The sequence below is a fragment of the Porites lutea genome, chromosome 2 (genome assembly GCF_958299795.1).
Source record: "Porites lutea chromosome 2, jaPorLute2.1, whole genome shotgun sequence".
Lineage (NCBI taxonomy): Eukaryota > Metazoa > Cnidaria > Anthozoa > Scleractinia > Poritidae > Porites > Porites lutea.
The window spans coordinates 45483249-45495774 of NC_133202.1; the positions used below are offsets into that span (position 1 = coordinate 45483249).

Below are 12526 nucleotides of genomic sequence, written 5' to 3' on the forward strand. Positions count from 1 at the left end.
CTTATGTTATGAATGAATTTGCAGGTCCTGCAGCTTAAAATCGAATAATGTTCGCTCTTAAATTTAAGGATTTACATTCTAACACAGCACTGCCTTCTCTCTCAAGGGGTGCGGCGCGTATTCGAGTGAATGCCGTTTCCCCAGAGACCCGTAGTAGCTGACGTTATTTTCAGGAGATTGCATTAGACCAGATCAGAGTTGGGTCGTCACGTAACCAAAGTGAAAGTTTTTCCCAGTTCCCTTTGTCATTTTATACCCTGTTTTTTTTTTGTAGGGAGTCTGTGGCGTAGCACCCCGAACAAACCTTAAGCAATGTATCAGACTCTTGGCTTCTCGACTGGACTTAACGTCAGAATTCATGGCTTTAGGCCTTGTTATGAAAGATGAGGTACTGTTAAGACATTTTCACTTCTTGTTGTAAATAGGCAAGTTTGGAATTATCAAAATTCATATACTTGGAGAATAATGGAAAAGAAATGAATCCAGTTTAATCCCTAAATCTCACTTCAATGTCCTTTGTTATTCTCCTCAGTCTCGAGAAGAGATGAAGAGAGACCACGGTTATGTTATCTGTAAAACTAAAAAGTTGGTCACTTCACGCGTTAATTGACAGAGGACGACAGACAAAATGTACCAAAAAAGTAATGCACTTGCAGAGTTGTTGTTTTGCCATCTAAACCTATAGGTTTTGTTTTTGTCTGTCTGTTTGTTTGTTTGACGTTCCGCCCTGACTGTCGTAGTTTTTTAAGGGTCGGGTGAAACGCCGTGCTTCATATGATCCGAATTTACTCGATTACAGTTTGGGTCGACCTAAATTATCAAGTTCGCCCGTTGGGTAAAACGGCCGAACATTTAAAAATACAGAACTGGTCTTTTTGCTGAGCACCTTTGTAAGACAAATTAAATTGAGTTCGGTACATTTAAAGCACGGCGTTTGACCTGGGCGCCAAGGTCCCTATTTATTTGTTTTTCCAACTTCATCTTTTGTTTTACAGTATCCTTTTTTTGAGGCACACGGAAGCTTACCAGAGATGTTGAAAAAAGCTCTGACAGCGATAGAGCAGGTGAAAAAATTAACTTTCCTTTCTACTTTTTTCAATCCTCTCTTTTTCATTTTTCACAAATATTGTTTCAACACAACTAGATCAATGTTCTTGGTAGCTACTTTAGAACCCTCGTATCTCAATGAGAAGGTTTCAACAAGCTACAAGCTCAAGGCGCGGATCCAGGATAAAACCTGATCATTAATCGATAAGCTGCACGCGCGTGCTTTGTACCGCGTACCGCCGAAATATAGGTCCGTTACGCTTCAAGTGTGAAGTGGGATATGAACGTTCGTGAGTGTAATCGACATGTGCGGTAGTCCTGTTCATAGTCAAAGTGAGTTGTATCTCGTCAGTTGATAGTAAACAAAAAAGTGCAATGCTGCTTTGTAATCTACTATCCATTTCATGGATTAAGTAAAAGCACTTAAGTTCAACAACCGATAATTGCTGAATTCACTGAAATACCTAAAGAATAGTTCCAAACAGACCAGTGGTTCAATTGGTTCGGCCGATATGCTGGTAAAGGTTATATCCTGTGGATGGTGCTATTGCCTTGCCCATTAGTTGTCTACTGGATGGTGATTATCCGGTGGATAATTACCTAACTATTGAAGAACCGGTTAATTATTTTCTGTAAAACGGTAAAAACTGGCCTGTATAGGTGAGTGGGACATGCGTTACTGAATGTCTTCGCTGCTAAATGGCCAAAAGGGACGTAAAAACAACAAAATAAGCTAAACTACCCGCGAATTTCACCAAGAATTAGCTGTGATTTCAAAGTGAAGAAACTTAAGTAAACGTTTATTCTTTTTTCAGGTAGTTCAAGATTCCAAAGCATTGATCGAAAATTGTGATTCAGTACACGAAAGGGTAAGTCATGCTGGGTATTTTGCGCGAATACCGGTTCAGCCTTGAAAGCTATAGTGGAGTTGGAATACGTAAAACGTGTATTATGCGAACCCTCACGAGTGTCGGCCTAATACAGGTCCGTTTTACCGAAAATGTGGCAAGAATAATAAGGGTTTACTGCAATACATCGTAAAACGCACTGTGCGACTGTCCTTTTAATGCAGGGACCGCTTTCCTTCAGATTTCCCCATACAACTGAATTTAAACATTTTAATCACAGCAAAATACAAATGGTTGAGATTTGTAAAAGAGAAACTAGATGAAAAAAGGTAGTAACTGCATGATTTAGAGAATGGAAAGTCTTTTGGAATTTTTTGCAATAATATTTTCTTTATTCTTTACCGTAGCTTGTTCAGTGCGAGAGAGCTGGCCTTGAATGGCATGTAAGTTGAATTGCTTTTTATATTTCTTTATCTTTATTTAAGCAAAACTCAATCTAAATACGGACTCTGAGTTTCCTTACATGAATCCAAAACAAGATTCGGAACTCCTTTGAGTCCAAACTCTAAACAGATCCCCTCAAGAGTATTATCACATAACCTACTTTGAGAATACAATACGCCTAGGTAAAGAGGTCTATTCCTTATTTGTCCTAAGAAACGCAGCCTTACAGATGGATTTTTTCCAGTTCTCATTAGATAAAACATCTAACGCGATACGACTCAGGGAAAAGAATAGTTAGACTCAAACCAATCCATGGTGACGTAGTTATTCGGATGAAACGGTCCGATTTATAGAGCGCCTTTTTAATTGCCCATTGCAAGTATAGTTTGTTTAGGTTTTACTTCGTAAGATAGTTTTTGATTGGTTGTGAGAAATCATGCTACTTTGTCAGCAACTAATCAGAAGTTACCTTCGCTGACGCGTTTTTCCCGCGCTTAGCTCTGGCTGCGCGGCCAATCTGCTTTGATATGTGATTGGTTCATTATCCGTATGCTATAGTTAGCAGAGTGTCAGAAAAAAAAAACGTTAAAATCTTCTTTTACAGGAAGAATTGCACAACGCCTGTGTTAAAGAGGGGATAAAAGGAAAGCGACTAACAAAGGTAACCTTTTTGTTGTAGCGTACTCAGTTTTTATCCATAAAGGATTTAAAACGGTTTCCTATATTTTTGTTGTGCGGTTCAGAAATATTCGTGAAGCCACAAGGGCGGGATTTTCATTTTCCCTCTGCTCATTTTCGTTCTTTGTATTTCTTTTCTCGCAGGCGGTGGAAAGCTTTGCTTGGAACATCCGAGTGTTAAAAGGCCAGGCGGAATTACTCTTGAACGCGAAAAGTGAATGCCAGGAATATCCTCGACAGGTGACTTAAGTTATATAAATACTATTTGAAATAGGCGGCCTTTTTCGTAGTTGCTTTATGCCTCAATTTTAAAACCTGGTTTACTGCAAAGCCTTTGATGTGAAAATGATTTTCTTTGTCTGAGCGATTGAAGGGAGTTGGTGGCCGTGACAATTTTCCGCCAAAAATTGGGTCTCGCGCTAGGATCCAGTCTTCCGTCGTCTGATTGTGCGGTAGTCATGCAAAAGAAACTCATTTTCACAAGAAAGGTTTTTTCCTTGGCTTATTTTGAAAGTGAGAGTTTTGGAACTCGGAAATGACCTATTGGCATTGAAGAGGTGAAGGTTTCCCAGACTTTTCTCAGTTTTACATTTTCCCATTTTGCCATGAAAGCCTCTGATCATTCCTTGATAGGGACGAAATATACTTGTTTCACGTTAGCCATGTAATAGGATATTGATTCGTAAGATTTGACACTCGTGAACGGAACGTTATCCTTTTAAGGTTACCTCTGTTCATTTTTCAATTTTGTGCTCAGTGCCCTGGCCATTGAATAGAAGTACGGCTGGAGGTAACCTTCTTCCTTCTTTTCATGTGCAAATCTTGTTATTCTCATGCTAACAAGCCCGCGAACAGTATCGTGTATATGTCACCTCCAGCCTCGCTTCTATTCAAAGGCCAGGACACTGAGCACACAACTGAAGAATTGTCTTTTGTAGCCTCGAATCATATTTATGATTTCTTTTACTGTCAGATACAAGAGGCAACTATCTCCACCGGTCTCGTGAAATCTGTTGGGTGTAACCTCTGACTCGCCCTTACCTACTGTCTAGATATTTACCCATGTACGCTGTAAATACTTCAATAACAGTTAATGAACATACTGAAGACGCCACCGCAGTGTTCTTGGTCGATTGTGGTTCGATAGCAATTTAGATATGTCTATTTATAGTGTAGGTGTGTAATCTTTACTCTTGTCTTGCGCCGGTGTGCGTTAAATTTGTGTAAAATTTCTATCCGCCTTTCGCACTGGCAATGACCGTTTTTCGGTGTGCTTGTGTACAAGATTACCCAGCGTAAAAAGAAAAATCTGATGAAGCCTCTAATGATTTCAGAGCGTACTTAAAGAGTGAAAGGGATAATAGATATAAGAAATTGATCGTCAAATAAAAGAGGATTGTAAATAGCCCTTTAAAGCGAAGTCATTATTACGTCAAAAGATGAAAACGGTTCTTTCAAACATCCATAGGATCTTGACTTTTATCAAACCCGAGCTGGTAAACGGCACGTAATATGGTTTTACTGTATAGAAATTCTTCATTTCAAAATGGTGTCTCCAGGGTTTGTGCAGAGTCTTGAATTCTTGAAAAAGTCTTGAAATTTGTCCAGCAATTTTTCCGACCTGGAAAAAGTCTGGAAAACAGAGATAAAGTCTGGAAAAATGGTAAAAAGTCTTGAGTTTTTTTCAAAGCTACAACAAGTGCTTTATAAGTGAATTTTTTGTCGTTTTGGTCAAATCTTATCCAATCTCGCCCGTATGTTTGCAGTGCCTCATGAAAAAGACTTTCCATCCGACTTTTGATCACCTAGTAGATAACCTTGAGTCTGAAAAAAGAAATTATTGTTTTGCAAAAAAAAGTCTGGAAAAAGTCTTCAATTTTGGATCCAAAAATCTGTACGAACCCTGTGACTCATTTTGTTTTAGTAGTTTGCATCAACAACAGTGCCGTAGCATGGGGAGGGGCCGGGGGGGCCTCCCCCGCCCCAATAATTTTGACAAGCACGTTTAATTTAGTCAGCGGCCACGCTCCTCACGCTGCTCTTCGGCTCAATGTGTTCATTTCGGTTTGATAAAGCGTCAAAATTATACATTTATGGCTTCAACAAATAAAAATTGCCGGAAATTAATGCTCTCCGAAGGCTGAAAATGCTATTTCAGAGACCCTATAGTTCAAAATCTTCCGGGGGAGCATGCCCCCGGACCCTCTAGCAGCTCGCGTGTTCGACGCTCGTGATTGGCCCCCCTGATAAATCTTACCTACAATCAGGGACAAAAGTAGTTGACACAGTTGTTTAAAACGGGTGCTTTTAACAAACATTTCATTCATTTATTATTTCATTCCTTTTAAACGCTGTAAATCCCCCGACCCCCCGAATCAATGTTGTCTGAAGTAAAAAAAAGACTTGAGGGTTCAAAATTCAACATTGATTTTGGGGGCAAGGGGTTGGGGTAGACAGGGGAAGGGGATAAGTATATCCACTATGCAAAAAGGGGCCATTTTACGGAAGTGTGTCAACACTTTTGTCCCTCATTGTCTGCATGTAAAATTGTGCTACTGCACACAAGTTGAGCCGTGTATAACACTGATTTTAACTGAAATTAAAGGAATCAATGACATAATTATGTTATTGGTGGTGGGGGTGACATAGACTTATTCGCGACCGAATTATAGGGCCAATTCGAATTACGCGATGACGTAATAAAAGGGCTGCGATATCCAGAATTAACGTCGATATGGTTTACAAGCTAAAAACTGACGCTGAAACTCGCGCCTATGTACAACTTTTGATGAATTTCAAGGGGGTGCGTACTGAAAATATTTTTAATAAAGTGGATATTTCTCGTTCTTCACTTTATCCTATTGTTAAGGCCCAAACGATCAGGGATAGGGTAAGGATTGACACGTAGTGGGGATAGTCACTGGCCGGCCACGGAAATATGGACCGTTAGTGAGGAGCGGCCGTCACTGCGTTCATTATCGAAACTACGGAAAAGTGAAGGTAAATTCATGGCCAATTCAATAAAAAACTAAGGGCAGCGTAGCAAACATTGCAAGTGTACACGAAAACGATTACTTTCAATTTCACCTCGTGACACCCTGTGTGACACGATAACGCAACGCAAATAGCGTGACATCAGCGCATATGTCTGTGTATTTCGACTGCATTTCTCAAGCGAAACCCTGTGTTTTTCTGTATTGTGGCGGCAGAGAAAATGAAAAGAGAGCTTTAAAACGTTAACTGGTATTTGACTCTCAAAGAAAACGACAGCTCAAACTGAGGAAAACACTGCTTCCTTTGTGTTACAACGGTTAACCACGTTTCGGCAAACGGAAAGTAACATTAGTCTGTTATGACCTCTTAATGTCGATATGTATTCTCGTGGTTAACCGTTGAAACTCCTTATTTGCACCACATCGCTGGAATTTTTCTCGCCAAGAATACGTATTGCCAAGCACTTTCTACATAGCGGAATCTTCTTTTGCCTTTTGTGAGGAATTAACGCATAAAAAAGGAAAATTTTCCAGCGCACGGCCGTCATCGATCACGTGTTATCCCGCTTTGCTTGTCATCAGGTGAACTTCTGGGCCAAAGTAATTGCTGTTTTGGCGATGATACAAACTGGTGTGTCTATTTTGAAAACAATTTCTTTGGCATTATGTGATTTACGAGCTGGGAAATGAAATAGTTGTCCGTCCAACATCAATAAACAATCATGCCACTGAATTAATGGCAGGCGGTCATGTAAAATCATTACAAGAGTACATTCCTAACCTCGACGCCTACCTACGCTAAAGGTTTGGATCAGTTAGGTTAGAAAAGGTCTCAAAAAAAATTAAAAAACACATCTATATGTAGGGCACAGCACAAACGGCTGGACCATCATTTATGAGGTTCATAACCTGTATATTGTTCACGTCTTTTCACTAATGGCAAAGGTCAATGTCAAAAATAGTGCATGTCCCCTCTGTTACTCTGCAGTACTTCATTCGCTTAAGTTAACCATTTACCAGAACAATTTTCATTGTACCTTAATGTTTCCATCCTTTTTGCACTATTGATAATACTTGTGAAAACATTACATCCGCAGCAACGGCATTGATCACAACGCAAATCATTTCGTCTCGACCCGACAGGGTATCAGGAACGCGCGCGGGGGTACAAGATTAAGTAATGACATACGCTTCGTACATTTTACTCTACGCATACTACAAATCAGGACGAAACTCGATAAATTGATATTTAAAAACAAACAATTTAGCCCATAGAGTAACGTCATCGCACAAAAATTCAGCAGCGTCAAAAAGCTAGCCGGAAAACACAGATACATATTTCAGACAATCAGGGACAAAAGTAGTTGACACAGTTGTTTAAAACGGGTGCTTTTAACAAACATTTCATTCATTTATTATTTCATTCCTTTTAAACGCCGTAAATCCCCCGACCCCCCGAATCAATGTTGTCTGAAGTAAAAAAAAGACTTGAGGGTTCAAAATTCAACATTGATTTTGGGGGCAAGGGGTTGGGGTAGACAGGGGAAGGGGATAAGTATATCCACTATGCAAAAAGGGGCCATTTTACGGAAGTGTGTCAACACTTTTGTCCCTCATTGTAGCTACGGCACTGAACAAAAAATGGTAGTGGTACAACTGGATGCATTTGCCACATTCAGCCATATATGGTAACTGTTCACAAAATTGAACGAAATATATAAAGAACGTCTTAAACCATTAAACAACATTTAAGTAACTCAGCAAATGCAGGAGACACGGATGGGTCAAAATTGAAGAAGATTAAAACGGATTTTGGGTGGGGTTTTTGACAGAAAACTGTTCTTAACAAACCGTTTTTCAAAGTTTATCTCTCTTGTTTATAGTTGTAAATATGAACAATTGTGAGAGACATATTTGCTTCTCATGAATTTCCTTCCATACGTCAAGTTTTACAGCGAGTAATACGCAAAAATAAACAAAATGAATTAGACTACCGTGACACTGTCCATTTGAACGAGGACTCTTGTGTTGCGTTGACTATGAAGTTAACCGTGAAGAGTAGAGTTGTATACTTAGATCTTTCGTTCAATACTTAGTTTTAGGCTACGTTCACACGGTATCGGGTGAATTTTCGACCGGCTGTGACTTCCTTCACACGGAACGGTTCAATATTTCCGTTGTTTCCACGAAACTGACGAACCAGGTTGAATTTTAACTGTTGTCAGTGGTTTTACCATCTGCTTATGCGCAGAGTGCTGCTTTAGCAAATCCAAAATGGCGTCCCCCAGCGTCTCAAATATTTGACCTCGATTTTGGCATTCAAATTTTTGAACAGCTTCGCACGGTTAAGAACGGTTAAGGTGGTTACGTGTGAACGCGACACAAAAAACGTATGAATTTTCAACCGGTCGCAAATTCATCTAGTACTGTGCGAACTTAGCCTTAAAACACGCATGTTAACCATATTTCGTTCCAGTTGAAACTCTAACAACAATGGTTCGGTCATGTTGCTCCGTAACTTAAGATAGTCATAACGTGTATATTTTTTTAATTTTCTGTACGATTTGGTGAAACTGTAAAAAAAGTGTGCCTATTTGAGACCTAATTGACAACAAGACAGATTATTATTAATGATAAATCGCAACATTTCTGTCTCTCTCTTCTTGTATTTTTTTTGTGATTATTTATTTAATTTCATATATTGTAATATTGACCCCCCACCCCCTCCCCCCGAAAAAAAAAATACTGAAATAAACAAATAAATAAATAAACGTATATGTATGTTAAATCCCTACAGTGGAAAATTAAACTAGCGATCATTCGAAATAGCCTGTTCTGTTGAGAAGAAATCACAAGTGATGATCTGGTGAAGTACAGTATTTCAATACGGTTGAAACTACTAGATGGATACCCAAAAAATTGGGTTCTAAGTTAGAGTGGTAACGAGACGAGACTAAGATGACTCATTGGCTGTTTTTATTTACAAATGGTTTCCGGGGAAAATATTTGAAAACTATCGTTACAAATACTAAAAGTAGACGGAAGATTAATAGCCTGTTTACATGGAGGTGGGGGACCCCAGGTAGGTGAGGTAACCCGCCTGTCCATGTAATCTCTCATACGGCACCCCACCAACCATGTAAACGTCATTAAATTAAAATGAGAGATATTATGGACAGGTGGCTTACCTTGGGTCCCAAACCTCCATGCAAATACAGTGGGGGATCCAAAGAAGGGGGCCCGCCTGCCCCTTATTTTTTGACCAAAATGAGGCCCGAAGGACCGAAAAATTTTTTTATTTTGAGGCCGGGCCCCCCCTTATCTCAGGGTCTGTGTACTCGTTTAAGTATGGAATAAATAAACTAAACGATGTTAAATCTTATAAATATATCTGGGAATGACACTGAACCCGTATGGAAATTTTAGTTTAGCTAGAGAAGAGTTAAAAAAAGTTGGGCTTAAGGCACTTTGTAAACTAAGAAAAAAGATGGCTGACAACTTTAGAGAAAATATTATGCTGACGATTAAGCTATTCGATGCTCTGATATCCCCCATACTTCTCTACGGAAGTGAAATTTGGGGTGTTGACAGTAACGACCAAATAGAAAAAGATCCCGCAGAACTAGTTCAAATTAAATTCTTGAAATGGTTGCTAGGTGTTAATAAATACTGCAGCAATAATGCATGTAGGGCTGAAACAGGAAGCTTCCCAATGAAAATCGAAGCACAATGTAGAAATTTTAAGTTTTGGCTAACTCTAACCAAACACCCAAAACACAAATTATCACAGGTGGTTTCTAATGATATAAAGTCGAGAATGAATAAGGAATTATGGAGCCAAAAAATCAAACGCGTATTAGACCAAATAGGGCTGAGATACCCCTGGACAAAAGCACATGAAAATAACACAGGAATCTTGAACATTATCAAACAAAGACTGAAAGACATCGAATTACAAAGATGGTTAAGTGACGTAAACAATGACGTAAGAAAAGACGCCAACCAAAAGAACAAACTAAGAACCTTCCGAAAATTTAAAACAATAGAAAATTATAAATGTGAAGATTATCTCCGTCAGGTCACCAGTGTCCGACACCGGATAACTCTAACTAAACTACGTCTAAGTAATCACAAATTGGAGATAGAGAAAGGTCGGTATGTAAGACCTTATAAGAAACCAGAAGAGAGGATCTGTCCTATCTGTAAAAAAGACATAGGAGATGAAATACACTTTTTAACTCTGTGCCCTGTGTATCAAGAAAAAAGAAGTACTTTATTTGAATACTTAAACAAAGAATACAGAATATCAGTAAACAGAATGGCACCAGATGATGTTTTTCTGTTGTTAATAAAGTCTCCGAGCAAGAACAAACAAGTGCAAAAGTTAATTGCAAAATACGTAGTGTGCAATTTGTGTTATGATTTTAAATTATTTGGATAAAGTCGATATACATAGGACTGTCTAAGACTCCAAATAAAACATTGTCTTGTCTTATCTTGACCGCCGCCCCTCCCCCACCCCCCCCCCCCCTTTATCTGAATCCGCTACTGAAATAGGCCCTAAGTTAGTCTTGTTATTTATTTAAAAATAGAAGTAATAAAACAGCTAATGGCATTAATTATCATGGTGATCTCTTAAGCACGATTCGGAAGTACATTCCATGATAAGCCACGATAAGCAAAAGCTCCTTTTAATGAGTCCGTTTTAGGTTTGGGCAACTGCATGTGGAACTTACCACAGTCGACTCCCGATAACTCAAACCTTCAAGGGAAATCGAAAAAAGTCCGACTTATCGGGAGCTCGAAGATTTTAGCCGTGAGTAAGGAAAAAACAGTTTTTACTGCACAGTGAGCATTTTAATCACATTTAATTGTAGAAATGTTAAGTGAAAATTGAACTGATACTTCTAGATTATAAATCAGAACGTAACGTAACAAAACATTGCCTGAATAGAGCATTCACTTTACTTTTTGAGAAGAAAAGATGTTTCACGTTAGATTTATGACAAACACCATCATCCTCCACTATCGATCAAGTAGTAAACTACATGCCTACAACACGTCAATGGGCAATCTAAAATTCAATGTTTCGGACACCAAGATACTGTTTTTTCCTTACTTTTTAAGGGCTCAAAACGTGGTTGAAGTTTACCACGTCCGGCGGTATGCTTTTTGCTCTTATCTTTACGGACGTTTTTGCGCAACACTTTTGAAACAAAACTTTTGGCCCCTATACGGCTGCTTTGTACAGCTAGAGGGACATTGCCATTATAGTTGTTCTAAAACAGGAAAATTAAAGTAGAGCACTTATCATGGCTAACTAATTTTACTTCTTTCCTGATTTTTTTAATCAAAAACAACTCACGCACAGACTTAAAAATTACAAAAATATTAAAAAAGACTTGGCGCCTGAAAGGGATTTGGAAAAGAGATATCTGCGATTAACCGCCCCTAAACATTTGATGGAACCTTTTTTCCGCGTCTTTAGCTCGTCTCACACGAACTTGCTGCGACGGTTTTCCAAGGGCGGAGAAGGAAAATCCTTTTCTTGCTTGCCATTATCCAAGCTGGAATTTTGCGTTTACAGGGAGCAGCCGATCTCATTGGCTATTGGAGGTCACATGACATCATGTTCAAATGCGCCCAACAAATTATATAAAATATAAAAACCTTCATAAATGCTTAGCGTGAGGGAAAAAAATGTGTGGCTATACAGAAAATTACGTTGCGAAGGACTAAATTTTTTGAAGCCAACTCGCTCCCGACGAAGAAATAGCTTTTGAAATGTTACCTTTCCAACCTTGAACAGTGGTAATATGACACAATTTTTGTGTTTGGTTTGGATTCAGGCTACAGAAAGTGTTGTTTGGTGACATGATTGTGATAACGATCGAAGACTATTTCTCTCCTCGTTAGAGGTAAATTCATAGTTAGATATGCTTTACTGTTAAATGCTTATGACGGATAAAGATTTGTGACACGTCCACACGTATCCGAATATTTTTGAAAACGTAGAGTTTTTTTCCTCCATTTTAGCCTTTATCCTCCGTACCAAACATATACGGAGTTTTCGGGCACCGAAAAAGCCTGTTTTCACTCCAGAAAAAACTCCACTCCAGAGTGGAGTTTTTTTTTAAAACGCCGGATTCTCTTTTGCGTGTGGGCGGACGAAAAGGAAGGTTTTCGAATACGATGATGCCATAGATCATAACCTACTAGCATAAACCACTGTAAAAAATACTATAATGTTCTTTTAAATGCTTCTTTGGGTAGTTTTCCAGGTAAATCTCACTTTCGTTACTTTGCAAGAACTGCACCGTACCATGCGTAAGCTTCAGGGGCACCCAACGGATCTGTTCCTCAAAATATATGCTCTACAGGAACATTTTTGCTGGCTGGCAGGTTGTGGAAAAATTATTTGTCTTTGGAAGGAAAGGGTTCCTGGGAAATGAACAATTTAGGGTGTCTGAGGGGATTTGATGTATAGAATAGCTGCTATGTGATTGTTCTCAGAAA

General features: G+C 39.0%; 1 protein-coding gene across 1 annotated transcript; it reads left to right on the forward strand.

The window, feature by feature from the left end:
* Positions 1–257: 257 nt before the first annotated feature.
* On the forward strand, positions 258–4420 carry LOC140928784 (inactive phospholipase C-like protein 1). The gene is made up of 7 exons (XM_073378566.1): positions 258–388; positions 996–1064; positions 1863–1916; positions 2303–2338; positions 2944–3000; positions 3162–3257; positions 3991–4420. Exons 1-7 carry the CDS (start codon positions 359–361, stop codon positions 4045–4047), a joined length of 399 nt encoding a protein of 132 aa, XP_073234667.1. The 5' UTR covers positions 258–358; the 3' UTR covers positions 4048–4420.
* Positions 4421–12526: the final 8106 nt, after the last annotated feature.